The sequence below is a fragment of the Calypte anna genome, chromosome 10 (genome assembly GCF_003957555.1).
Source record: "Calypte anna isolate BGI_N300 chromosome 10, bCalAnn1_v1.p, whole genome shotgun sequence".
Classification (NCBI taxonomy): Eukaryota; Metazoa; Chordata; class Aves; order Apodiformes; family Trochilidae; genus Calypte; species Calypte anna.
Window position 1 is genome coordinate 9,828,216 of NC_044256.1, and position 27,308 is coordinate 9,855,523.

Consider the following 27,308-nt stretch of genomic DNA (forward strand, 5'->3'; position numbering starts at 1 on the left):
TTCTATAGAATATAAAGCTGTATTATATTTTCTGTGTGGTTGAGATTGTGCATTGTCTTTTTCTGGCATTTATCACAGCATGTAGCAAACCAGAAGCAGGCCTGTTTGAGTCACCTAGGTAAGACTTACTTTTGCATTTCTGTTAAGTGTGATAGGAGGTATATTGTGTTTTACCTCTTGGTTCTCTTCTGGGTCAGATATTTATATGCTTTTCTGTGAGCATGTTTCTCTAATGCAAATAAGATTACATGTTCTGTGCAATGTTCAGTGGTACACGTGCAATTCAGGATGCCAGAGGTGGTCAGTCTTTTGAGAATTTCTTGAATGTTAATGTTTTTCTCTTTATGTAATAAAGTTGGCAGTGATGTAGCAAAGAATATTGTGTCCTGCCATTATGTGATTCATAAAATAAAGCTGACAGCAACATTTTCCCAGGGGTGTGGCTCAAAACACCACTTACTAAAATTGCTTTAAACTTCTATTTTAAGGTAGTTGGCAGTTTTCTCTTTGTGCCAGGCTTTGATTGCTTCCATTATAATTGCCATGTGAATTGTTTGCAAATCCTGAGTTCTTTCAGTCAAAACAGTTTGCCTTTTCTGGGAATAAGGACAGGAGAATATATGCTTGCTGTTGTTAAAACATTCTGGTAGGTTCTAGAATCACCATGTTTAGGGGAGGGATTTGAAATCCATCAGGGATGTTTCTTCTAACTTAAACCACATGCAGCTAAACTGAGCTAAATGCCTCATGGAAAGCTTACAAGAAGATTCTTGGTAGAGAGCTAGATCTTGGCATTTCACATCTGCCCTGGCCCTGACACAGGCTGCCCATGGATCTTAGAAGCACCACCCAGGCTGAGCCTGGGTGAGACTGGTACCTGGAAGCAAGGAGTTTCTGTTATTTCCTACATGGAAGGATGTGACTGGAGCTGCACTACTAAACACATGGAACCAGCATCATTTGTTTAGCTGAAGTGCTTGAGAACTTTGTGGAAAAGCAGAAACTTCCTTAGCTGCTAATGCGTGGTTGTATTGCATGAGGGGAATGCAACAGAAATGCAGATTTACACTTTTCTTTTAAACTGTCCATCTACATCCTCCTCTCACAAAATCTGGTCATCAAAGAGCAGTTAGGTTGCAAAAGCTGGAGGTGACAAAACTTGGGTTATGTGAGTTCCCTCCTCTTATTGTTCTTAATTTCAGTTTATATTGGATGGTGGAACAAATAACTTGTAAGGAAAACAAAGGGCAGTGATCACACATTTTTAATCCACAAATATGATAATACATCATATACTTAAGTGACCTGAACATTGCCCATATTTTGGCAGTGTCATTACATACCAGGCTACAAGTACAAAAGTAAACAATGAATATACAGGATATGCAAGTATGAGAAATACTTGAAAACATTTGTGTTCCTTAAGGCTACTCAGATTTATAAAGAAAACAACAGATGTTCAGCTGGTTTGTCTAAGATATCAGAATCTGAATATTGATACTTGCAACACACAAGAAGGTCACAGATACAGGATATCCCTTTCCTTTGGACATCTTAAATGTTGAATAATCTTTTTATGGCTTAAAAAAAAAAATTTGTTTGCCACAAGTGAAACAAACACCCAAAATCAGACGTGTGCCCTGGGACAGAAGTGTTGGATACCATAAATGCTGTTCAAAAGCATCAATTGACACATACGTGCTTGGAAAAAATGCAGCTAATGGTGCATGTAGATACAGCTCTGCAAATGGCTAAACTTGCAACCTGAAGTGTTGATGTCTCGTTACTATGCTGTGCTACAAAGGAATTGTCCATCTTCTGTGCTGCTAAATATTTGTTTTAGAATTAAAGGAAATAAGTGGGGAAAACAATATTGTTGCAAACTGATGTGGTAATGTCTTGTGCTGCCATTTGTACTGTGCTCCAAGATTAGTTCTGGGACACAAAATCCATCTAGCACAACCCTAGTGGATGTGTGAACTAGGAATATGTATTCAAAATGAATGAAGGTATGATATTCAAAATTGTCCTTGTAAGGGATACAACATAGTTATTTTGGTGCAAGAAAAGAGCAAACAATAGTAACAAAATTTTGAACAAGTTTTCTCTGCCACCATAGTATTTAAGAGTTTAAATGAGAAACATTAATTTTTCTTATCATAAAGTAATGGGTGATCAACACTGTAGGTATTCTGTAGAAAGAAATGGCTCTTAAAATAAATCTTCTTGTCTGTTGATTTTCAAATACGTGCATCTCTGTTATATATATGTGATATGGAAGGTGTGGCCTCCAGATAATGGGTTTGTCTGCTATCTGTGTCAACTAGAAGGAGATAGTACCTGATACTGGAGTGTCAATATGTAGAGTTGAGTCTGGAGGATAAGATGTAGAGGGTAAGGGGAGGAGAGATTTCCAAACATAATTCCTTTACTTAGGGTCACTTAGCACCTTCTGCAAGTGGCAAGCTAGCATATCTGATCTGCTCCCTTTCTCCCTTAATCCTGACAGAAACCAGTATTTTGTTCCAAAACGTTTTCAATTTGAAGACATCAGTGCATTTTGTTTAAAAAAGAAAAAAAAAAATCACTGAAAACACTGAAAAGTAGCTCATCAGAGTGAGACTGTTCTCTGGAAACTGCTGTGGCTATATGACACTTAGATGGCACCACAAGCTTAGCAGATTGGGTTCCTTTTTATCACATCTCTGTTTTACTGTAGGCACAAATTAACATCAAGGACATGTACAAGTGAGACTTTAATCTACACTGAGTATTTTGAGAGCTGGAGATGTAAACACTGCTTTGCAGCTCTGTTGGTGTCTCAGTCATGCTGTTCCTCAGGGAGAACAGCAGAACCACAAAGAGCAGCAGCCTGAACTTGTCCAATGCTACCAAATACACCTCTGAGAGAGGGGAAGCTGATGCACTACTTTTATCTAGTTTTCTGGTTACCTTTGAGCTTGAACCACTGAGTTGTTTTACAAAATTAAAGTGAAACCTTCTCTGCTGTTAGCCAGGTATAAACACCCTAGTTGAGGGTGTCCCTGCTTACTGCAGGTGGGTTGGACTATATGACTTTTGAGGTCCCTTTCAACCCAAATTATTCTCTATAAACCAAAGCTCTCTAGTGAAAATAGTGCTTCAGAGCAGCTCTTTAGATTTTCTTCCACTTCTATTCCGTTTGCATTGTTTTTCAACTACTGGAATTAAATACTATGCAAAATCAGAGATGCCACCTCATATTGATTCCTGATGCTTCTGAAAGGAGTGAGCTGAATCCACCACAGCCATACTTTCTGTCTATGCTTTTTCAGTTTGCATGGGAATAATAAAAACATATGCACCAAGGACAGCCTGAGGGAAGTTCCATGCATTAATCTTTTGCCTTCACCTCTTTAATTTTACATAGCTGTGCATTTGAGTTTACTTTCTTTTCACACGTTCAGCCTTGCACACAGAGCTAGGAGGGTCATAGCGTATAGCAATCTGTTTCTGAGCAGTAAAAATGTGTCCTTGTTCACTTTGCTCCTTGGAAAAGACCGAATTATCTAAACAAAATACTAAAACTGATCGCTTTCTGATGCAAGTTTTCTACTTCATGAACCTGGTGAGCACCTTCTGGACCCTGCTGGAGCCTGTAGTAAGAGACCAGTGGGAAGGGAGCTCACTTGCTCATGAAGTGTGTCCAGTTCTGGGGAGAAGTTTTTGGTTGGCTTCTTGGTTTTTGAGCGTAGTTTCAAAGGACCTTCTCATCAAGTAGTTTGTTGATGCCATCACAGATCTTTTTGAGGTATGGCCGACAGTCCCCATCAAGACTGTAGAGGGCAGTTAGAAATTCCACATTTGCAAAGTGGTTGAAGACGTGGTTGATGCGCCCATGGGACCTCGGGGTCAGGTGTCGATCTACGAGTTCGTGCACGAGGTCTTTACATTCATGCAGAAGTTCTGCCAGAACATTTCTGTCAAAAGTGTATTCTACCTCATAGAAACTGACAATTGTCATGGCAGTTTGGTTCAGCTTCTTCCTGAACTTGTCTACAATTTCTAGCTCTTCTTGGTTAAACTGATTATTTCGATACAGGATCCCAATTTTTATTGCCACTTTAATCAGGTCTTTCATAATTTTATGAGCTTCCTTTTTGTTTCTTGTGTGTTCCTTTGTTACTTTGTACAGCTCATCAAAGATTTCACTGCTTGTGTCATCAATCAGCATGTTAGCCATCGTTTTTGTTGCCATTTTACTCAGGATCTTCTTCTGGGCTTGCAGTGCAAGGTTCTTGGAACTGAAGCCATCAGGACCTGTTTTGGGATAGCAGAGGGAAAACATTGATTTTACTTGGTAAATAATTTTCAGAATCAGTTAAGAGAAGTAGTGTACCTGTGTGCCTAGCTGAAATATTCCATCCTAAAATGATCCTTATATACAGGTAGGATTGCCAGAATGGGAACATTGGCAACACTACATTTCCAGCTCTTGGTAAGGTCTCGGGCAGAAGTGATTCAGGTTTTGCTGTCACTGAGGTTTTTCTGTGTATGAATGGAGAACAGGATGTTCTGGTAGGTGATATCCATGCTGATTATTGGATATTCTTATTTTTCAATTTCAATATTAAAGCTTTATTGGCAGAGAGATACATAGGAGATGTGCTCGAAACAATACGTGATCAGAGATGAGCAAAACGAGTTACTGACAATCGTGAACCTGAAAGAATTAATACTTTTGGTCATTGGAGGGCACTGTTGTTTCACGGGCAGACTGAGCAGGCTCTCGGATAAGGGCTAATAAAGCAGCTTCGTAATAGTGGGTATATGTTGCTTTAATCTCCAGTAATGATGCCTTTCCCATTTGTAACCAATTTGCTAAATTACAGAATGTGATTTTTGTAAATCTCTGGTGCTTCTGTTCCTGCTACATGAAAATCCTTCAGCTATTTGCTCTATATTTATCAAATACACATCTTGGACTTTCAGTCTTTTACCCAGGCTGTGCAAGTTTCACTCAGCATAACACCTGAGCATGTGGCTACTCTTATGGGACTTTATCCAGTGAGCTTCTATAAATATTGGTAGAGATTAATTTGACCTCACTCTGTTTTTCATGTTAATGTTGGTTTTTAACTGACCCGATGTGGACAAAGTGAAGGAATTTAATCTAAAATAATAATCCAGTTTAATGCTACTGTATTAAAGGCTCTGTTGGATCAAAGGCCCTTTTAACATTGCAGCAAAACGTGAGCAGGAGGGTGTGTATACTCAAGGCTTACAGCAGGTGAGATGAGGGCCAGCACTGGCAGAGTGGCTTCTCTGCTGAGAAACCCTTCATCACCTTTCCCTCCTGTCTCCTGTGGCTTATTTGCTGACACAGAAGCCATGCACATCTTCCCCTGCCAGCTGGGGACCTCACTCTGCTCGGGAGCCCAGAGCCTTGACTGGGGTGAGGGGGATGGAGATAACTCACCTTCCCCAGCTGCTGGGGAATCAAACCACAAGGAGATGAAAAAACCCAATTAAAATCAGAGCTTCAAGTGCTGATTTGGTTTTGGAGTCTGTGTGAAGCTTAAGGTGGTCGGGTCAGCTCTGGAGGCCCTTTCGAGCTCTCAGAAGATGAATGTTCAACCAAGAGAACCCCATGATGTGTGTTGGTGTTTGTGGTGCAGTCTGAGCCACAGCTTCCCCGTGCTGCCCCACAGCCACCCCCTCCTCCCCATGCCCACTGTGCACCCATCCCCCTTGTGTCACCAGGAGTGCTGGGTGCTAGTGCTCATTTTGCAGAAGATACACTCTGAATTTAAATAGTCTTCTGTTTAAATTCTGTTTTTCAAGTTAGCTAGAATATTAAATCTGTCATCTTTCTTCTTGTGCTACAGCTGTACTACTGAGCAATGTGAAAGAGTAACATTTAATTTCAACTAAACCACCACCTGGAAAAAATAATTCAGTGTGCATAAAGACTTTCCTGTCATTTGCAGAGAAAATTGTGGGGCTGAGCTGCCGACTGGAGGAAATAGAAAAACTATGATTTAATCTAGAAATGATAAAACCAGGATGAAAGCATTCTTTCACTTAGCAGTATGTGAGTATATAAATAGTATCTGTGATGAATAACTACGTGGATTTGACACACTGAAATGGAAAATTAATATTAGTTACTGTTGGAAGCATTTGCAAATGACGGAGTGGACACGGTTGATTTGTATTGTTTTTGATCAAAAACTCAAAATAATTGCAGCAGATTTTCAGACTATTAATTTTACTTATGTTCATGACACTTCAGTCTCTGTGTTATTTTCACCAGATGAGAGCCCAGTTGGCTCCTGCCATGCTCAGCTCTCTGCAGAGCTCTCTGCAGCTCAAAGCAAAGCCTGCAGTCAGGATGCACAGAAGGAGGTGAGCTGGTCCCTGTCACACACCTGTGCCTTTGGTGTGCCAGCACATCTGTGGGAGAGCCAGGACCAGCACAACCACCAGCACCTTCTTGAACATGCATACAGGTTCCTTCCCAGCTGGTCAAAGAGGCAAAATTTAATGCTAAATCAGTACGTGAAAGCTTCTAATAGACATCGGAACCACAAAAAAGTGGTTCTGGGGTGTGTTCCTATATTCAAACTCCTGGCTCTTATCCACACAGCTGAATAGTGACATCTTCAAAGGTGACACCCCCTGATTTTAGTTCTTTGGACATGGGTAACACAGTTCCCAGCACAAGATGCAAGCTCTGAAATGGGCAGTGCAGCCAGAGAGCATCAGTCTGAGTTTCATTGAATGTTAAGGTTGTGCCATTTTTCCCTGGCAAATCCCAGCTGTGGGCAGGAAACTGAGATCCTTCTCCTCTTTCTAAAAATAAAATAAAATCTTTGTTACACTGGAGCTGCTGAAGTTTTCTGTAGAAGCTGTGTTTCTCTTACCTTGATGATTTCCTTTACCAAGCCCTAATGCTGTATTCTCCCCTCCTCCTCTTCCTCATCCTCCTGTATCTCTTGCTCTCCTCTGTCCAACCCATTACCCCAATTCCATGCCTCATGTCCCTGCTGAGGCCTCCTACTCCACTTCATGCTCCTGTCTCTCCAGTCTGTGTCACCGTGGCATCCTTAACCCCTAAGCCCTACCAGTCATGGGGACTCAGAGCCCTCAGGAACGAGGCAAATCCAAAACCCTTGTGAATGCTCCTTTCCCTCTTCTCCTTCTGTGATTTGTGCTGTTCTCTGTGCTGCAAAAGCTGATAATTTGTCTCACCACTGTGCCATGCAGACAGGGCAGTGGGGGAGGACAGTGCTCAGTGGGGACACAGGACAAGGTGGTGCCTTGCTTTTCAGACATCACAAGTGGTTCAACATCCACATAATGAAATTCAACCAAGGTGGTGAAGGGTCTAGAGAATAAGTCTTGTGAGGAGTGGCTGAAGGAACTGGGGCTTAGTCTGGAGACAAGGAGGCTGAGGAGAGACCTAGCTCTCTGCAGCTACCTGCAAGGAGGCTGTAGCAAGGTGGTGGTTGGTCTCTCCCCTCAAGTAACAAGTGATAAACCAAGAGGAAATGATCTCAAATTGTGCCAGAAGAGGTTCAGATTGGATATTAGGAAAAACCTCTTCATTGAAAGGGTTGTCAGGCACTGGTACAGGATGCCCAGGGCAATGGTGGAGTCAGCATCCCTGGAAATATTTAGAAGACACATAAATGTGGTGCTTAGGGACCTGGTTTGGTGGTGGACTTGGCAGTGCTGGGCTGACAGTTGAACTTCATGATCTTAAAGGTCTATTCCAACAAAAATGATTCTATGATTCTACTTAGAGAACTGTGTATGATAAAAGCTATTTTAAAAGCCTCATATGATGGTACTGATCCCACAGCAAGCTTCCATCCATCCATCCATGCAAAAAGTGCAGCTCTTCAGACCTGTATTTCCTCAGCTGTGGAACCCAGAGAGGGAGCAGCACCCACCCAGCTGCAGGGAGGAGGAGGTGGGAAGCCAGGCCGCTCACTGCTTCCCACCATGACAGCCCAGCTGCTGGCACAGGGTGCTGAACATGACAAAGACGTCTCACATCCACTTAACTTAATAACAGGATTGCCTAATAACAGAGTTGCTTAATAACTAACAGAAGTGTGGAAAAAGTTTGGCAACTCTAGAGAGTGGGTTTAAGAGTTTTATATTTTAAGAATTTTTGAGAGTAAAATGTAAAAGCATCTGGACTGTTCTCAAAGTATTTTGCTTCCAGAGAGCTGTACCAAGTACAAAATGGTTAGAAATAAATTGTTGGCAATACTATTTTCATGTAAATATGCATACAGCCACTTTGTACAAAACACATGGCAGAACCAGTGACCCAGAACATGCTCCTACTATGCCCAGGGGAAATCACAGTCGACGTTTTCTGAAAGCCATTTCATGGACCTGGAAACAAACTCCGAACACATGAATCCATTTCCCTCCCAGTTAGCCACTTAGTCAAAAACCTCAAAAAAAGCTGGGATATTTAATCCCCTGGCAAATGGCTGAAAGAGATGTTGAAGTGAGGGAGTGCTGCTTCTGAGGTGACAATGGAGAGAGCAGGAATTAACTTGTGGAGTTTTTGTGAAATCTGTCCAGAGCGTCTTAATTGCATCAGTGGGCTTGCTTGGAGAGCAGGGGTATAAGGCACTATCTTTGTTTTTGTCACACCTGGGGAGTTAGGCTGACACTGGGAGCTGCTCCTGTGGTGCCTGCTACAGCTTGTACCAGTTCCTCAATTACCTCAGTCCCTGATCTCACCTGGTCTGCAGTGCATCCACCTCCCACTTCCCAGCAGATGCTGCTGGGCTGAGTTTTCAAGCCATTGCCAAGCACTCCACGTGTGGGGACACTGTGTGAGCTTGAGAGCAGTGTGGAGAGGTGAGTTGAGCTGCTTTAATTTAAAGGAGTGAGCTAAAAGCATTAGGAGACCGCAATGGGCTCCTGCATCCTGGCAGGAATGTGTGGTGGTGGGATGGGAAATGGTTCCTGCATCTGTGCTGCAGCTGTGCTCTGAGTTAGCAAAGGGCTGAATCTTAACAGGAGGGAAATACAAAGGAAAGGAAAGATGATGAAGAGGCTGAAATATTTTTAATACTCCTGAATCCTCAGTTTTCAAATGTAGTACAGCCTCTGCAAGAAAAGGCAGGCTTTAGGGAGTCAGCAGAGCTGCTGAAGTGTGGGCATCTTTGCAGCTGCCAGCAGTTGCTCAGGCTTGTGGAGAAGGACTAAGCCAAGGGACAGGCACTCTCTTGGAGCCTGTGACTCTATGAGAAAGCTGAGTTATGAAAACTGTGGTAAGAATGTGCTGTGTTAATGATATGGATGTCCCCGTTTGCCTGCATCTGTGTATTTTAACCTAATGATAAAGCAGCTCCAGAGCCTGGAGAGTCTGGGAATGCCAACGAGAAGGAATGAGGCAGCTGTACCATGAGCAGTGGATATCTGAACTGTTAATCCAGTGTTGCTGCTGATGTTGATAAATTAATGGGCTGACAGCTTGTTCAGTATAACTGCAGTTACGTGTAATGCCTCGTTTGCTTGACATAAATAGTTAATAAAGAATAAATAACCTTTGAAGAAAATAAGAGCAGGAAATCTTTCTAAGCTGTTATGTAAAACTATAATGACAAGAAAAGGCTAGTGCAGATTTGAAAAGAAGAATGTAGAAACACAAGAAGCAAAAAAATTTAGTTGCTTAATTTGCAGTATTCAGACAAAATGTTTAGACCTGCAAACTTGTTTGTTTTATTTATCCTTCAAGTATCACTTACATGCCATAAGATTGATTAGAAAAGTGAACCGCAGAACTCAGGATTTCAAAATAGCTCTAAAAGCGGATTGGAAAAAAAATGCACTAAAAGCACTTCTCCCAGAGTATTTTAGTAGTGAGCAGCCAGGGTATAGCTCTAAGTGTATGTATTACTCTTGGACAGCTACAGGATCACTGCAGAAGAAACATTCAGTGTTTCCAGTAATCTTAAGCCAAAAAATCCAACTGACCAGATGGAATATATCAGCTTTCAGGGAGGGCCAATTTAAACATGTGTAAGCACCAGGGGCTTGGTGCTCACACTTTTAACACTTATAAATTGTTACTATGAACATAAAAGGGTTGCTCATTTCCATAGTGGAACAGGAGATTACAGACTGATAATTACATGATACTTGGAGAACATATACCAACATCTGAAGGCAAAACTTTCGTATGCTGGAAATGGCAGCACCAGCCCTGTACAGAAGGAACATGACTGAATGGAAAAAAAGGGAAAGACCATTTTTCCTTTCAGTGCTATACAAGCACCAGTCATGCTGCTAAAAGAAAAAACAAACACCACTGTCTGGGAGTCTAGCAACTAGAGATTCCCAGGGATAGTCTTATTTCAGGGGCTGGTTTGTATTTGGCGTTTACTTTGTTGTGCTTTTGGAGTGTGCCTTTTAGTACCTGGCAGAGGTGGAGGTAGGCTGGGGAGAGAATGAGCCCTTAGCTGCTGTTCTTGTCTCTGTAACACTTCCAGAGATGATATCCAGGGGAGAGGAGCTCAGCTGCTCTTTCCATCAGCTCTGCTGGGGTTGCCAAGAAAGGGGCTGGCTCAGCTTTTTTCCTGCTACCCCCAGTAGCTGGCTGGGACTTGAACTTCACCACCGTGCTTCACCCGTGTCTAAAAGCAGTAGCTGGCAAATGGTGGCTGGATAACAGCATTGTCCTGTGGCTGAAACTGGCCCTCAGCTTGGAAACCTTCACAGGAGCTCCCTTGGTTACAGTGGCACAGCTGACACAGGGCTGTGATTTCATGTGGCTGCTCTTTGACATTACAAATGAGACAGCACACTCAGGCATATCCTGAAAACTTGCATCCAGTTTGTGAGAGAGGAAACCACTCCCTGACAAAAGGCTTGGTGAGGGCCATCCTCAGGCACTGTCACACGCCAAACAGAGGTACCAGCCAGCAGCTGCTTTGCTAATGACCCAGCCCTCGGGTCTCGCCTGCTGAGTACAAGCTTGGCACCTGCAAGCATGAAAGTGGCTACCAAAGCTCTTAATTTTTTTACAAAAATCCGATAACATATATTAGAACCAAAAACCTAAGTGGGGCTGCAGCACAGGGAATGGTATCTTTGAAGAGTGACTTCCAAGCGTACACTTTCAACTTTGCACCTCCCATTTTACAGCATGCAGGGAAGCTCTGCCAAGGCAGCAAACACATCTGGTTAACTTCTGGCACTTGTTAGAAAGTGTAAACAGTGCAGAAGTTGCTTACACAGCATCCTGAGGTACACACACAGAGTATGAACAAGGCTTTGCTCTTATCTTGGAGTGCTCAGGTGTTGGAGAAATGAGTAAGTCTGTTTGCCAGGAGTGACAGTAAAATACTGTGTTGTTTGGGGTTTTTTTTAAGCTGTACTATACAACCAAAAGAGCTTTTGATAAACTGAGCACTGCATTTTATAAACAGGTTTAAAGTCTTTCAATATCAGCTCATGATGCTGGTAGCAAGTGCAAAATGCATTGAAAAGGCTGAAAATCCCTAACCAAGAAATGCTGTTTTGACACTGCAAAACACACTTGCACACTGACTGCAAAGGTTTGCCAAGGGAGGTATTTGCAATAGACTGAGTCGTAATAGACCAAGACATGGCCTGGGTTGATCTTTAAGGGGAATGCAGAAGGATTTTGCAATGACCTATTCATCTTTTTCCTGTATTTTGAGACAGATATTTGTCATTACATTAGTGGGTTTTTGTTTTGTTTTGTTCTCTTTAAATGCTAACTTTGGTTAAAAGAAAGTCTTTTAGAGTTAGAGTCATGCTGACATGTCCAAATGTTACAGCAGGATCTTAGGTAAGCGTGGGGAGCTCACAAAACCCAGCTCACACAGGGGGCATCTTGAATTGATTAGGATTTTTTTGCTTTTGGACTTCCAGTGATTTCCCTACCCCCAGTATATTTAATTGACCAAATCCTGAGCAGTAACTGTCAATGAGTTTAACTTCAGTCTCTGAAACATTTTGTGTTTAATCTCCTTCGTGTTCTCTGCTATTACCACATTTCATACACCTTCCTTATAAAGACAGGACATTTAAAACTAAGCATCATGGTGCCTAGGTAGTAAAAATGTCTAGTCTGTGCATGTAATGTCTGGGCATGTAATTTTCACAAGAGGACAGAAACAAGGTCTTTGATATCTGCTAAGGAACTGTTTCTTGCTTAGAAAGAATGGTCTCTGGGGGAGCAAAGGGCACATAATGAATGAGAAAGCAATTTTCTTGTTAAGGAAAAAAGTCTCATAGGTTTCTCTGAAAGGACTCAATCATCATGTTCTTCCACACGAAACTCACAATTATCTAGAAAGATAAGGATTTTCTTGAAAAAAGTATTGTTTGTCACTGAGACTGATAATCCAGGAGAAATCTTTGAAGATCTTATAAGTAATTTTTTTTTAATACAGATGCAATTACAGTAGCAACAGTAGAAGTTGCTTGCAGTGCTATTTTATGATCACTTTCCAAACTGGTAGATTCTGTTTCGAGCAAAAGCTTGAAGAGGGGAAATAAAATTGCAAGCACTGAGTAACAGCACTTTCAGCCTGTATTATCTGAGCATGGGGGATGCAGCTGCACATCCTGGAAGACAGCAGCTAGAATCACCTCACTTTCCTGGGCTTGGTCCTTGGCAGTTACCACAGCCATCAGTCCTGGTTAGAACAAGGTTCAGATTTCCCTGTGTTCTGGTAGCTCAGATGTTTTCTATTCCTTCCACAGAAGTCTCTTTAGCATGCAGAAGCCAATCATTCCCAGTGGGAATTTAGTAATGATCTGTTAGTAAAGTGAGGCCTGGAAGTATTGGTGCTAGATTTTAAACAAGGCCTCTGTGCAATATGTGTGCTTTAAACAGATAAAATGCAGCTAGGAAACAGGCTACTGTGTACTGCTTCACTGATTTCTTCTTTTTTCCCCTCATTTCTCGTCCCCTCAGGAAGAAAATTCTGAGGGTTTATTTTTGTGCCTTGAAGTTGTTGTTGTTGCAGTACATGCTCTTTCTCCAGAGAAGTAATGCTCTTGCCTTTTACAGAGAGTAATTCTATTTTTGACCCTAATATCTTAAGAATGGCATGAAAAATAACCGTGTCTATGCTCTAGGGATGTAGAAAATTCCATGAGAAAGCAAGTAATTGGGACCCCAAAGACAGCAGGTCCAAAGATGCTGTGGAACTCCAAGTTGGCATTTCTCTGTAGCTTAACATAAAGCTGAAAGAAAATGGGAGAAAAAGTATTCCTGCTAAATCAGGTCAAGGTGAGCAGACTTTCAAAAAACCCATAATAAGCTGCAACTGCAGAAGGTGTCAGAGTGCACCTGGCCAGGTGGGATCCCCAGCTGCACTGGGATGAGCTCGGACACATCCAGAGAGAGAGGAGGGGGAGTCAGCAGCTCCCAAACTGCATCCTGTGGAGCCCCACCAGCATCCCTGCAGGATCCCACACTGCATCCCTGCAGGATCCCACACTGCATCCCTGCAGGACCCCACCAGCATCCCTGCAAAGCAGAGGTTTCTCTTCACTTCTCCAGCAGGCTGCTCAATATACCCTGAAGATCCCACCTTGTCCCACAGAGGGGAAGTGATGGAAACAAAATTGCAGTTCACTGATGGTTTTGGTTCAGTGTTTTGATTTTTAAAATCAAAACAAAAAACCGCCCCACCTCACTGGCAATCCTGCTGAGCCTTCTTTGAGAAAAATGCTTTGGGCAGGCTGGCAGTGCCAGGTGGGGAGGAGAACCATGGGATGGTCCGTGTGTGTGTGATGGGAAGAGGCGAGGGGAAGGCAGACATTTTGACCTGGAATTAGCTGCAGTCAGTGGCATCTGCATGTGGGGCAAAGAAGGGAGATTGTTTTAATTATGAAACCATGTGTTTTACTTGGTATTTGGTTGCTTGACCACTAGATTTCGAATTAAGGAGATGATGGGTAGGAGGGAAATAAAACAATTGGTGTTAGTAAAGTGAGGCCTGGAAGTATTGGCACTAAATTTTAAACAAGGCCTCGGTGCAATATGTGTGCTTTAAACAGATAAAGTGCTGCAAGGAAAGGAGCTGATCTGCAAAAACATGCTGTGGATCCCGAAATGAAACACCAGAGGAGCTGCTAAACGTCTCAGCTACCTTCAGCCATGCTTGCAGGCTATGTTTCATCTGGAGAAGAAAGTTAAGGGAAGGGAAGACGCAGAGGCTCCTTGTGGCAAGAGCTGTCTGACAGCAGGTAACTCTCCCAAATCAGACACTCTGGGCTGATCACAACATATTTAAAATTACTAAGAAAATAAAGTTTAATTAAGCTATTTGTCATCTAATTTTTAGTCTTATGTGTTTTGGGGAGTCAATTAAAAAAAAAAGTATTTTGAGGATGCTGGTTAATGGTTACAAACCAGCTACTCATCACAGTGCTGTGGAAGATGAGGGCTTACAGGTGATAACATTTTTTGAGCTGTTGTTTGGTGTCCGCAACCAGGGCCAGCTATGGCTGTAGCACAGCTGGAACAGTAGAGCCAGGATGTGACCCTCAGAGAAGAAAGCAAAGGGTGTGAAACCTGCTGGAACCAAAACTCAAACAAAACCAGACAAATGGCAAAACAAACAAGAAAATCAACCACTAAAAAACCCCCAAACCTCTTGGTAGAACAGAGTCTGCAAGTATGTAAGCTTCTGAAGCCTCACCCTGAGTCATGCCTGGTTATAATTTTTGATATGTCATAGCATCATCACTTCCAAAGTATGTGGGTGCTTCCTACGTCTGTGTATTTATAACAGTTTTCATTCCCTCCATGAATGTGAAGGCCTGGATTTGTAAAGGCACCTCGTGTATCACTAAGTCCAGTTCAAAATTTTAAGTCCTAATCTGAGAATATTTGTGAGGGGGTAAAAAAGGACTGTAAAGAAAATACTCCCAGGTAATTAATACTCCCAATTAATTCACCACTCACCATACCAGTGACCCTCCTGGCTGCAGAGCATCCCTTGCTCTCTCTGCCCCATGGCCCTCTGCCCCACTGTCAGCTGCCTCAGCACCTTCTGCTCTGTGTCCTGCTGTAGGATGGGGAGAATATTGGCTTTGCTGACCCACACTTTATCTATTACACTTTGCTTACCACAACAGGTTAGAGAAAAGAGGCCCATGACCTGCCTGCACAAAGATGGAAGAGGGAATGTCATTGCCATCAGATGTAGTTTTGTTTCTCCCAGCTCCAATTAGCTGATGCTTTGTGCAGCAGCTTTACAACATGGACAATACCAGATGGGAACATTGCTTGTGCAAGTCCATGAAAGACCTAAGGGCATCCCTTTCTGAGTAAGAGCTTCTTATATCAGTGTCTGAACAGCGCCTTCTCTGGTTTCTTTTCATGCTTTTGAAGTTTTTTTTTTCTCCCTACTAAAAGTTTAAAGATTTCTTTAGAGACTTCCAACAGACAATCCCATTATAGTTTTGCTGAAACAAAACCTGTTTACTGTTTTGATTATAACCATCTGATGTGGTATGAAGAATCCGTCTTCAATCACTTAGTTCATTGGTGTAGTTATAAATGAACCTCTGATGTTACAAGTAAAAAAAAAAAATTAAATGTTGTCTGGTTATCCTGGCCAACAAGCAAAGGAATACATTTCTTTTCCTTGTAGTTTGGTTGTGGGTTTTGGTTGGTTGGTTGTTTTTTTTTCCCAGATTAAGCATCTATTATACTGAAACAGTTTTCCATGCACAAACACTGGCACTCTGAATACCTTTAAAAGAAAAATGTAACCTGAACGAATCACTGCTGCCAGGCCAGGGTGAAATCAGTGTCTTGTCTTCAGCCTGAAAATGCTAGAAAAGTATTTCTTACCAAAAGAAAGCAGAAACTGAAAAGTTAAAGACATGAATACTTAGAAAGGGAGAGAGACTGTTTATGCCTGTTTATTGTTGCTCCCAGAAGAGGACAACAGCACTAAAAGAATCTCAATTTACTTATTGTTTGAAACAATGCTCTACTCATTGCCTGGTAATTTTTAATTTTTATTTATTAAAAACAAAACACCCCTTCCCCCCCCCATCCCCCTAAAGAAAGACAAACCAAAAAATCCCCAGTTACAGAATATGAAGCTACATGGAATCCTTGCCATGTTTTTCTTTTTTTTTTTCTTCCCTCCTGCCTCTAGAGAAAGATTAGCTGCTGGGGAGATGGCCAGCTCAGATTCTAAGTGGAAAACTCCTGACCACAGGAAAAATTAATGCTGGTCAGTGCAGCTGGAATTCATCACACTCTCCATCTTTTACAAGTTTTTGTGCATCCGATTGGGAATTTGCTGGTAGGAAGACAGCACATGTTGCCTCATGCCTCAGATGTGATCTATAACTTTGTTTTCCTTTAAGATGAAACCTAATTTGGACTTAAAATATCCACTGGGTGATCTGCTCTGCACTGCTCATCTGCAGTGTCAGGTCAAGCATCTGATCAAGATGCAAAAAACACTAAGAATGCAGCGTGTGATGGCTTCCATCCCTATGAAAAAAGACACAGACTAGAATGTCTCCAGCCCACATGAACTAGACCACCCACTGTATTCTTCATAGGTGTTTTCTGAAATACTGTCATGAAGACTGACCAGTATTTTATCCAGAATTTTTTTCATAAAAAGGAAAAATTTGAAAACCTTAGTATGGGCTAATGAAAATATAAGCTGAGTCTTACAGTATGAGCAAAATGTGGAAGGATACAAAACTCAGTGAGGGGGATTTTTAAGTCAATTCTGTTCCTCCGTGGTTCAAGATCTGCATGAATAATATTTGCAAGAAGTTACAGTATCTTGCTGTCTTACAGGAATCAAAGAAAAAATCCTGATGTTATACTGGAAAAAAGGGAAAAGAAACTTGACTACAAAGGATGGTTTCCTTGTTAGGGGTTTGAACTACAGCAGGGCATCAATGCTTCCACAGTGATGTAACTGACCCAAGTAACATGAGTAATGTTTTAAGGTCAAGGCTTCTGTAGAGGATAAATGCTAATGAAGATAACTTGGTTTCATACTCTTCACTGTGTGTATATGTATTTCGAAACTCATCATGGCAGAAGGAATATCCTGTTCACAGGGACACTTCCTCTGTCATCAGGGAGTCTCTCAGAACAATTCAGCAGCAGTAGCTGTAACCACTGGTGGTGCAGAAGGTCACTCTAAATGCAACTCTTTGTTTCAGGAAAGCAGAAGTAGGAGAGATGCTGGAAAGGTACTGAAACCATCCAGGTGGTTCTTAGGAGGCTGTTTCATTGTTCTGAGCCATGTGAGTAACAGGAATGTGTTGTGAGTTTTTAAAATTATATTTGTATGTATTGTCATTATATAATAATGCAGCTATTCAGAGTCAGGATTGAATTTGCAGTGGAAAAATCAAAAACTCCCTTCATGTCACCTAAAGAAAACCCTGTAAGTACAAACCTCTGTGATAGAGAGAGATAAGCAGAATGTTCTCTCCCTCGTGAGATTTCAGTATTGTGAAATCTCTTGAGTACATATGTTCTGTTTAGTTGTGCTGATACCTACACATCTACTGAAAGCATCCAGCTGATTATCCAGGTTAATGCAGAAATATTACCTCTGAGTAGAGCAGCCACAACAGCCTCCAGGAAGAGACTTCACATGAACTGCATTAGGGCCAGCCTGGAATTTAGAGGAAGAAACATAGCACAGCCCACCTGCTGTTCTCATCTCACTGTTTCAGATGCCAGCAAAACTGCTGCTTTTATATCTGATTAATGGGAATAGAATAACACGATTCCACAGCTCTTCTGAAAAATAAAAATTGTCCCTAGGAACAGAAACTCATTCCACCAAAACAACTGCTACTTCTGAAGGCAGCTTGGTTTATTTTTGCTGATTCTTTATCTCGAGTGTGGATTTTTAGTGTTTGTGTGACATGGTGAGAAAATAGCCACTGGCATGGTTTTTGGTTTGGTTTGTTTTTTGTTTGTTTGTTTGTTTATTTTGGTTTGTGGGGCTTTTTTTGTTTGCTCTGTTTTGGGTTTTTTGTTTTCTCTGGACCTATTCTACAGAGGGGTAGCTTGTTGACACTGATCAAGAAAGTTTCCAAAGGTGAGTTTAGACCCATCTTATCTCTCCTGGGTTTGGCTTGGTATTCAAAGAGTCCTGTGGAGCTCCCACAGATAGTCTGACAATCACCTGAGGGGAATATACTGCTTTATTTCTTTTTATTGCTTTTTAGAACTTGGTAGGTCCTTCTTTCCTAGAGGCCTAGCCTTACATTTCTTAGGCTCTAAGAAACTTAAACACTTGCTCTAAGGTTCTGCTGGATCCACTGCTCTGCCTGTCTGAAGAGCATAACAAAACCTACTCTTTGTTCAGCTCTCATCAGTTCCTTAGGAACAAACTAGATTCTGCCCAACCTTGTTTCACATTCAATTTTCTCTACAAAAAAAAAAATGTTAATCCCTTTCTTGAAGAGGGGCTTGGACAGATCTGGTCTGTAGAGCTGTGCATGGTCACTCCATCAGAAAGGACTTTGTCAGGTAAGGATGACCCAGACCAATGGTCCAATTCTCTTTAGCAGAAGGTCTGGCAATCCCTACCATGTGCTTGTCTAGAGAAATAAGATTACTGTGCTCATATATCCTGCAGCATTTGACTTTTCCTGAAACATCTATAGTTCCTGCTCTGTGTTCCTGCAATTGCAGTAGCATAGCCCAGGGATGACCACAAGTAATTATAGAAAGAAGGAGCAGAAAGCAATCACAGCCACAGAAAGCCTTCAATCAAATGATTTATTTGTGGGCTTTTAAATGGAGACTGCAGCCTTAAAAAGGAAGGACTGTATTCCTGTCATTCATTACTATTATTTCATATTTGAAAATAATCTCAAGATTTTTCTATGGATTTTCATCCAAAGCCTAGAAACAATAATCCAGTGTTTGTGCTCTGCTATATTGCTCACAGGGAATAAATATTTAGCAGGAAAATTTAAATAAACTCTATCATCATGCTGAATGATACTCTAAAATAAATATTTTAACTTTTACTAGCAGCCATTAATTTAATCAAATCTCCCAAAATTATGTTTAGCCAAAAGAGAGGAAGTTAGCAGTCCTTCCCATAGGGATATTTCACATTAAATATTCAACATGAGAGGTATGGAATAGAAGCTATTTTGTTTATTCTTATTTCATTTTAATTAATGCTAATTTGAGCTGCTCATGTTATGCTATTAAGCCCTACATTGTGATAACATTGGAATCTTCCCTTGGCAAATAACTGAGCAGAAACTTAATGCAGCTGATCTCACCATAGTGATTCCATTTTTGCTGCCTAACTCAAGTACTGGCGTGCCTTTATTTCCCCTTTTTTTCTCCCCTCTCCCTAAGCATCTTCAAAGCTTCTTTTAGAGCATCCTCTTCTGGGGCTGATGGTGCTGCTGAGCCCCCAGCACAGTGCTTGCTGTTCAGGCTGTCTGTGCCTGTTGGGGGAACTTGCTCTCCTGCATTTCTGCAGCTTCTCTAGCTCTCTCTAGCTAAAAGTCTCTCAAGGTTTCTTTTTGGATCCCCATCAGCTGTCTGTCTGTCCTGTCTTCAAGCCTAAAGATGATTTACCATTCTCTGCTTTTCAGTGTTCTTTCTCAAAAATGTAAACACTCTCATGCCTACAGAGAAAACACAAGCAGGAGCTTTCCATGCTGCTTTACCCTTCCAGCGGGCTTAACAACCATCCCTCCAGTGCAAGAGAGGCTCATGATACAAATCACATTTTCTTAGAGCAAACAGGCACCCCAGTGAGCCTCTCACTCTGGCTTCCCACTATGTGAGCTCCCATTAAGTGCAGCCCAGTGGTGCTGCTGTAATGTTGCATCAGTTGACACTTGACTTTAATGTACACAGAAAGGGTTTGTGGAAAGCTTTTATCAAAGAAATAAAACTCTAGATGCCAGAAGCCTTTTATATAGTGAGAGACTGCATAGAAATCCAAGATGTGCATCACAGCTCACAAGAGTTCTGACAAATACAGACAGCAAGGGGAGGGACAAACAAAGTCAGCTGTCACTGCCTACCTTTTGGTCCTATGTTGATGCTCAGACTTAGCTGAAGCTTTTTCTTCTAAGAACTCACAGAAAGGTGTAGCCTTCACAGCAACTGAAGAGAGATTTGTATCCAGTGACTCTTGGTTAACTGAGATCATTAAAGTGCTTGAAGCACAGGTCTATAAATGTGACAATATGCCACAAGAATTTATTCAGACCAGCACTGATTTTCTTAATCTGAACAGTGTAATAATTATGCTGCTTTGTAAACTGGTCAAATAGCAGCTGCTAAATCTTATTAAAATTGTGATGACTATGGTCTGTAAATGCTTGACAATTCTGCAGTTATCTGCTTTATTCCAGAATAAAAACCAGACCAACACAGTACAAAAATGTGGCATATTTCAGTATTTAAAAAACATCATCTTGAATGTATGAATTTAGATGTGCCTGTGTTGATACTTCTAGTGTAAGTTAATTGCTTAATTATTTTACCATTTAATTTTTAAAAAGCAAATACTTTTTAATGCCTGTTTATTGTCAGAACAATGGGCATTTGGAGGCAGCACTCTTCTTTGTTTTCTTTTTTAAAAGAATTTTACAAAACTGAAATAAATGTGATGCGGTAAGAAAAAGTTAGATGGCTGCTCAGATAAACTACAGGCAACAAAGTTTTCAGAGAAAATATTTGCTTTTATTTTCCTTACTAAGATAAAGAAAATGCAACCTTGTAGAGGAGCCCTTGCTGTATGAGGATCTTCTTCCAACATACCTGCAGATCCTAAGGCTCCTTAGGAACAAGGAGAACATTTAGAACATGATTCTACCTCCTTTTGTGTAGCTCAGAATTCTGCTATATTCAGTGTTTAATAAATTAATATCTTTACTTATATCAGTGGTAATTGCCTAAACTCTCCATGTAAAATTGTGGTGTAAAGGATGACAGGGAGATTATTTTTCTGAAGACGCTCTCCACTATGGCCTCAGGTTTGTCCCCAAGCATTTATCATCCAAGGCTGATTTTAATATCCAGCAGGTGCTCTTCCCTAACTCTTCTAGAGGGAAGTTGCTATTTAAAGAAGATGTATTCCACTTAACTGCTTTTCTGAGATGCCCTCTACGATGTTTCTCAGACTGTGGTGTCTGTACAGGATACCTGGTGTTACTGCTTGCATTTCCCACAGCTATCAGAGGATACCCATGAATTGTGTAGTGGCTGCTGTCTGAAGTCATGTCCCAAATACAGAAAGGATGTCTTCATCATACCCAGGCTCTTATCTTCCAGCCTGGGGATTGGATCAGTAAATGCAGAGAAGGACTACTTTCTGATTTCTTTTAGCTATGTTTATTTTTCACTATGAAAAATTCTCAAGCAGAGAAGATGACATCTTACTGTGTCTGTTCTTGCCTCATTCCTCCTTTTTTCTTTCCATAAAATAATTATGCAATTAATCTGGAATATGAGAATATAAATTACTGGTGTCAATAGCTAGATTTAGGGCTCACTTTAAATGGTATTGTCTTTGCTTTAGCTTCAGAAGGGAAGAGACCAAAGTCACAGGTCACCAAAGCAGTAAATGAAAAACACAGTTTCAGAGATAGGAATGGAGAAATGTCTGCAGTAAATGATTAAAAACCTCCAAAGTTTTGAAGTATTATAGGCTAATTCTACCAAGCTCTCATGATTTATAAGATCTCTGGAACTCTTAGTTCTTTGTTATTTCTTGGCTGTCATTCTTATCACATATGCTAGTTAATGGGTTTTAGTTAAATAGGGGCAACTATAATGATGTGCTGTTCTTCACGTCCTGCTTCTGTAATCTTTTGCCCATCTTTTTTATGCAAGAAAAATGGATTTTATTCTTCAAATAAAAACCAAGTCAAAAACAAGCTTAGACTGCTGAAAATGTCCAGCATGTTCCAAATGGTATTTCTATGGGGTATTTCTATGAAATGTAGTATTCTGCTGGGAGTTAAATAGGATTTTACTTATATTCTTGGTAGGACTGCATACTGCATAGATAGCCATGACACCTGGAAAATCTACAGCACGCCCCTCAGTTCAGGAAGGATATCGAGGTCCTGGAGCAGGTCCAAAGGAGGGCAACCAGGCTGGTGAAGGGACTCGAGCACAGGAGAGGCTGAGGAAGCTGGGGCTGTTCAGCCTGGAGAAGAGGAGGCTCAGGGGAGACCTCATTGCTGTCTACAACTACCTGAAAGGAGGTTGTAACTGGGTGGACATTGGTCTCTTTTGCCAGATGACTTTCAACAAGACAAGAGGGCATGGTCTTAAGTTGTGCCAGGGGAAATTTAGGTTAGATATTAGAAAGAATTTCTTTACGGAGAGAGTGATCAAGCATTGGAATGGGCTGCCCAGGGAAGTAGTGGATTCTCCATCCCTGGAGATATTTAAAAAGAGACTGGATGTGGCACTCAGTGCCATGGTCTGGTAACTGCAGCAGTAGTGGATCAAGGGTTGGACTTGATGATCTCTGAGGTCCCTTCCAACTCATCCAATTCTATGATTCTATGATTCTTGGGTGAGGAAAAATTAGATAGGAAGTGTTGAGGAACACACAGTACATTAGCTTCCCCTCTCTCTCTTAGTTTATTTCGCCCCCTTGGAAATCATACCCAATTTTCTTCAGTGGCAAAGGTGTTAGCTAAATGGACTCTGCCCTCCCCACCAAAGCTTTCCATGAAATAATGTGGGCTTTTTTTCCAGATCTCCTGTTTTATAGTAATTACTGAGTAGATACAAACACTCCCTTGCTCTGCTCCCTGCTCCAGGATAGGTTTATCTGTGTTCTGCTCAGTACAGCAGCAGAGATGGAAAACATTCATCAATTGCAGGATAGCAGTTGTGGCACTGTGGCTGTGACTTTGATCTCTGCAGTGTGGGTTGTGCTTCCCCACTAGGGGAAAGTTAATGTGGCCAGGAACTGCTTTGGGTCATGCTTTTTTAGCAGATACATGCAAGGCAATATGAAGGATTCTCAACAAGGAATCTTCTGTGAGGACCTCCTGCTGTCCTTTCAGCCTGGCTCTCTTGGCTCCCTCAGATGAGCTACAACACCTGCACACAATCCAAAAACCTGGGCATTCTCTGTAGGCACTTCTGTACCTCAGAAGCAGTGAGACCAGAAATGAGCCATTTCTTATGCTGTTAAGTAAGGCTGTAGACACATTAGTATGCCAAACAGACTCATAGATACAGCCCTGGAGATAAAAAGGGTCATTCCTTTCACAGCTACATTTATTTTTTTTTTCCTCATCAAATATAGAGAGTGTGGTATTTTCCAGTAAATGTGCTTTGCAATTAATGCAGTTCCCAAAGTGTCAATTCTAATTGCTGCCTTTTACTGTACTTTTGGACTTGCAGCTTAGGATGGCTACTGTTGGCTTAATATTTCAGATGTAGTGTTTGCTAGGGAAGGGGAAAATGCTAAATTTTATTGTAACAGACGTTTACATGGAGCCTTTAAAAGATTTGGAAGGAAAAGTTTCCTCCGATTCCGTGCAGAATTTGCAACATTACATTGCAGCACAGTTACTGAATGAGTTCCAGAGGGTAAAGCTGTTTGGTTTGCTTTCCCTAATTGAGATATACAGAAATTAACTGAATGATCTAAGAGATAAGCTGAGCAAAGTAACACTTTTAAAGTCCTAAGTAACTGTGAAAGGTTCGTAACACCAGCAAAGCCACCTCCATGTAGAAATATAAAATCCTGATACTTCAAACAGGTACAATAACCAGCCTATTCTACTCACTTAGCCCTGACTAACCCACTGGAGTGGGGAGAAAATGAATGAAAAGCAGTTTCTTTCTCCATTGCCAGAAAACAGCTCTCAAAACCAGGCTTTTCAGTGGTGCCCTGATCAGAATGGCTGGCGGCCTGGGGACTTACTTCCAGTTGCCAGCCTTGGCACCTCGCTGATTTTCAGCACTATTTGTTACTTTTTTTAAACCCAAAGCAAGTTGAAACTAATCAAAACATGCTTCTTTAACAGCCAGGGATTTCACCACCAAGCCCTACTTAAACTTCTCTATGTAAATAGTTTTGTCATTTTATAAGGCATGTTCTCAGCAAAATGAATAGACCTTAGCGTGAAACTGAATTAAAAAATCTTATTATTTTTTTTCCTCCCACTCTCACATCTTTCTAAACATGTCCTAAATTTTTGCCGGTGCTAAAATAACCTTGTTCCTGCAATATAATGCATAATAGCCATACCTAATAATACCCCAAAGATTAGTCAGAGCACTGCTGAAATTTGCACTGAAGTGGCATAAAAACCTAAACCCAGAATCAAAAGGAATTTGTGGTATTTTCTATACCTCCTGTCCCAAAGCACTGATCCAGCCTCAGAAATTATTTGCTCTTCTTTAAAACAAGAAGCTAAATCCTCTGGTGTACACTGGCATAGTTCCACTTGCACTGATAAAGCAGCACAGGTCTATACCAAGGGAGCGAACGTTCCCCTTATCAGATTTATTTTTTATAGATTGCCTGAAGAACAGTAATCACTCTGGACCTAAAGAGACTTAAGTCTGCACAAATATTATGGTTTTATCTACTGCAATTATGAACAGGGAAATTAATAAACTATGGACTGTCCCTGGCATCAATATAAGGTAGATATTATTAAGCTGTTTTGATGGAAAATGTTGATTGATTGAAATATTATTAGAAATGCATGTAGTTTTGATAAAATTCCATATGATTTCTTGTCAGTCTTCCAGGTTGTCTAACAGCCCTTTCTTCCTGTGTCTGCTGTTTTCATTAGCTTTGCTGCATAGATTCTGGCTGAAAAAGTGAATTGTTCCTATTGTGCAATAGGGAATCCATCTCTCTGCTCCTCTGCAAACTAACAGCTGATACTGACCTTGGTCTTGTAGACTCAGTGTCCTTTTGGAAAAAAAACAACAACCAAACCAAAACAAAAAGACCAAAAATCTGAGAGTATATCTATATATCCATAAATAGGTGTATACACGTGTATTTTTAGTTTTTATCAGGAAATTTTTCACTTTTAATTACAACACAGCACCACTAGATTTTGCTAGTCTTTCAGCAGTGTAAAGACTGCCTTTTAATCAGGTCTAATCTTGCAATCACTTATGTAGATTTCCCTAATGATATTATAATTTCACCTCTGTGACACCAGAGGACTGACAGTAATACTTGCACCAGCATTTTTTATTACCTACTGTCCACAGCCTTTGTCAATTCAAAGGATACCAAATGCAAATATTGGGATACTCTCCATCAAAAATATGCAACAGGAAAAAAGTCAGAAAATGTTTTAAATTAATGTAACATGAAAGAAACAGCCCTGGTTCTCACAAGCTCTGCAGTATTGAATTAGGAACTCTGGGAAAACTGTTGCTTGTTAAGAAATTATTTATGAGTTGAACTATATCACTTCTAAATATACAGAGTTGGGATGGCTTCCAACATTTACTAAAGGAGCCAGCTGAGTGATGCTTTCCAATTAAATCAGGCTGTCTTTTTTTAACTTCTCAGTGTTCTGCCTCCTTTCTTCTGTTTTTCCATGATTAGCTGATGTATTAACCTCATATAACTGAAGTCTCACACATCTCCTCTTTCATGTGGTGGTGATCAGTAGTAATCTCTCTGTAGGTACTTACTACATGAAAGATTTCTTTCTTGTCCATATAACTGCTGCTGATGCTTAAGTTCTTGCTTGTATTTAGGACCAGTTGTTATGTAGAGCTTCAAAGCTTATAACTTCTGATGGCTTGTTAATATTTGCATTGCTCATTCTTTGATAATGACCATGTTAAAAAACCCTGCAGAAAACATCACAGAGCAGAAAAATTGACTTTTGTGGTAGAGCTTATGCTGTTCAAGTTATGCAAAAAGACAGATATACCTCCATGACTTGATTTGTTTGCAGAGCAATAATGACAGATTAAAACCAAAAATGAAGAACAAAAAAACCTATTAAACCATAAAGCATTCCCTTTACCACTTGTATTGGATGCAATTCAGATGTTTACAGAGCAGTTATGCATCATGGCCCATGTGCTATATACCACTAGTACCAGCTCTACAGTATGGAAAAATTCACAGCTCTCAACAGAGGTTTGTATTTATTTCCTGGGTAAAGTATACAGAAAGTACAGTCTAACACTCAGCCTAGATAACTAAAACCTGGGTGGACATACCAGACCAGAGCAGACTATGAATTTTTTTCCAATATATCAGTGAAAAAGGGACCAAAGAAAATCTAGTGAACTATCTAAGTTTAAATTTGCTACGTAAGCATGCTCAACTCAATAAAAATTAAATAAATCTGCAAAATGAAACAAAGCAGTGAAGTCAGTGCAGTGTTTATTCCTTGGCAGAGCAGCCTTCCTGTAGCTGGCTCCAGTCATCATTGCTGCTGAGTTCACTTTGTTCTGTGCTAAAGGAGTAAGTCTGCTCCAGAGTACATAGGGCCTGCCTTTATTGCTGGGGTTGGAAGCTTGCCACTCCCAAAACTAATCAGAATTATTTGTTTTTTTTCCAGCACTTTGGAGTAGATAGCATGCTCATTTGGATATCTGGCTTATTTATTTAGCTCTATTACGGGTTCATCTAGACACCAATGATCATTTGTAGGATTTGAATTAAGTTTTCTCCTCCATTAGTGCAGGAAAATGAAGCCAGATTGTTACTTAGAAAAATGATTTAAAGTGATGGAAATTATTATTGTACAAGACAGACAGAAATACCCCAACACAAATGTATTCTGCAGTTGCCAGTTGAAGCAGCAGCCTGTTCTGTGCTTTGCCTTTCCGTGATTCATTTCTAGGGTTGTTCTCTAAAAAGAATCTATGGTTATTTGGTCTGAACTGCTGCTTTCTGTCAAGTGGAAACTGAGTGTCTATTCCACAGTTGTTTTCCAAAAGCTCCTTTTGAAAGCTGAAACACTGGAGCACAGAGATCTGCCAGGGTGCTCCACTGGGAACGCAGGAACGCGGTCCTTGCCTGGTGTCTGTGCGTCCTGCCAGCTCCTCCCTTTCTGCTACAATTCATCTGCTTTAATAGCACTATCACTGCTCATGCCACATGCAGAGGTTTTAGCCAGCAGATTCCTGAAGCCAAATCCATTTGTCACACATCCACATCTCCACCAACCTTTACAAGACCTTCCCTGAAACAATGTTCGACAGTCCTCAGACTCGCAGGCAGGGTGTAGCTTGACACAAAGTGCTCTCCAGAGTGGAATTACCCTGTCAGTGCTGCTCCATGGGATCATATATT

At 41.0% G+C, this 27,308-nt stretch overlaps 1 protein-coding gene across 1 annotated transcript in view; it reads right to left on the reverse strand.

Moving 5' to 3' along the window:
- Nucleotides 1–1,249: 1,249 nt before the first annotated feature.
- TNFAIP8L3 (TNF alpha induced protein 8 like 3) overlaps nucleotides 1,250–27,308 on the reverse strand; it is a 46,771-nt gene continuing 20,712 nt past the window's right edge. Inside the window, exon 2 of the mRNA XM_030456919.1 lies at nucleotides 1,250–4,299. Coding sequence (XP_030312779.1) covers nucleotides 3,737–4,299 — 563 coding nt within the window. The 3' untranslated portion in view covers nucleotides 1,250–3,736. The remainder of the gene's footprint in view (nucleotides 4,300–27,308) is intronic.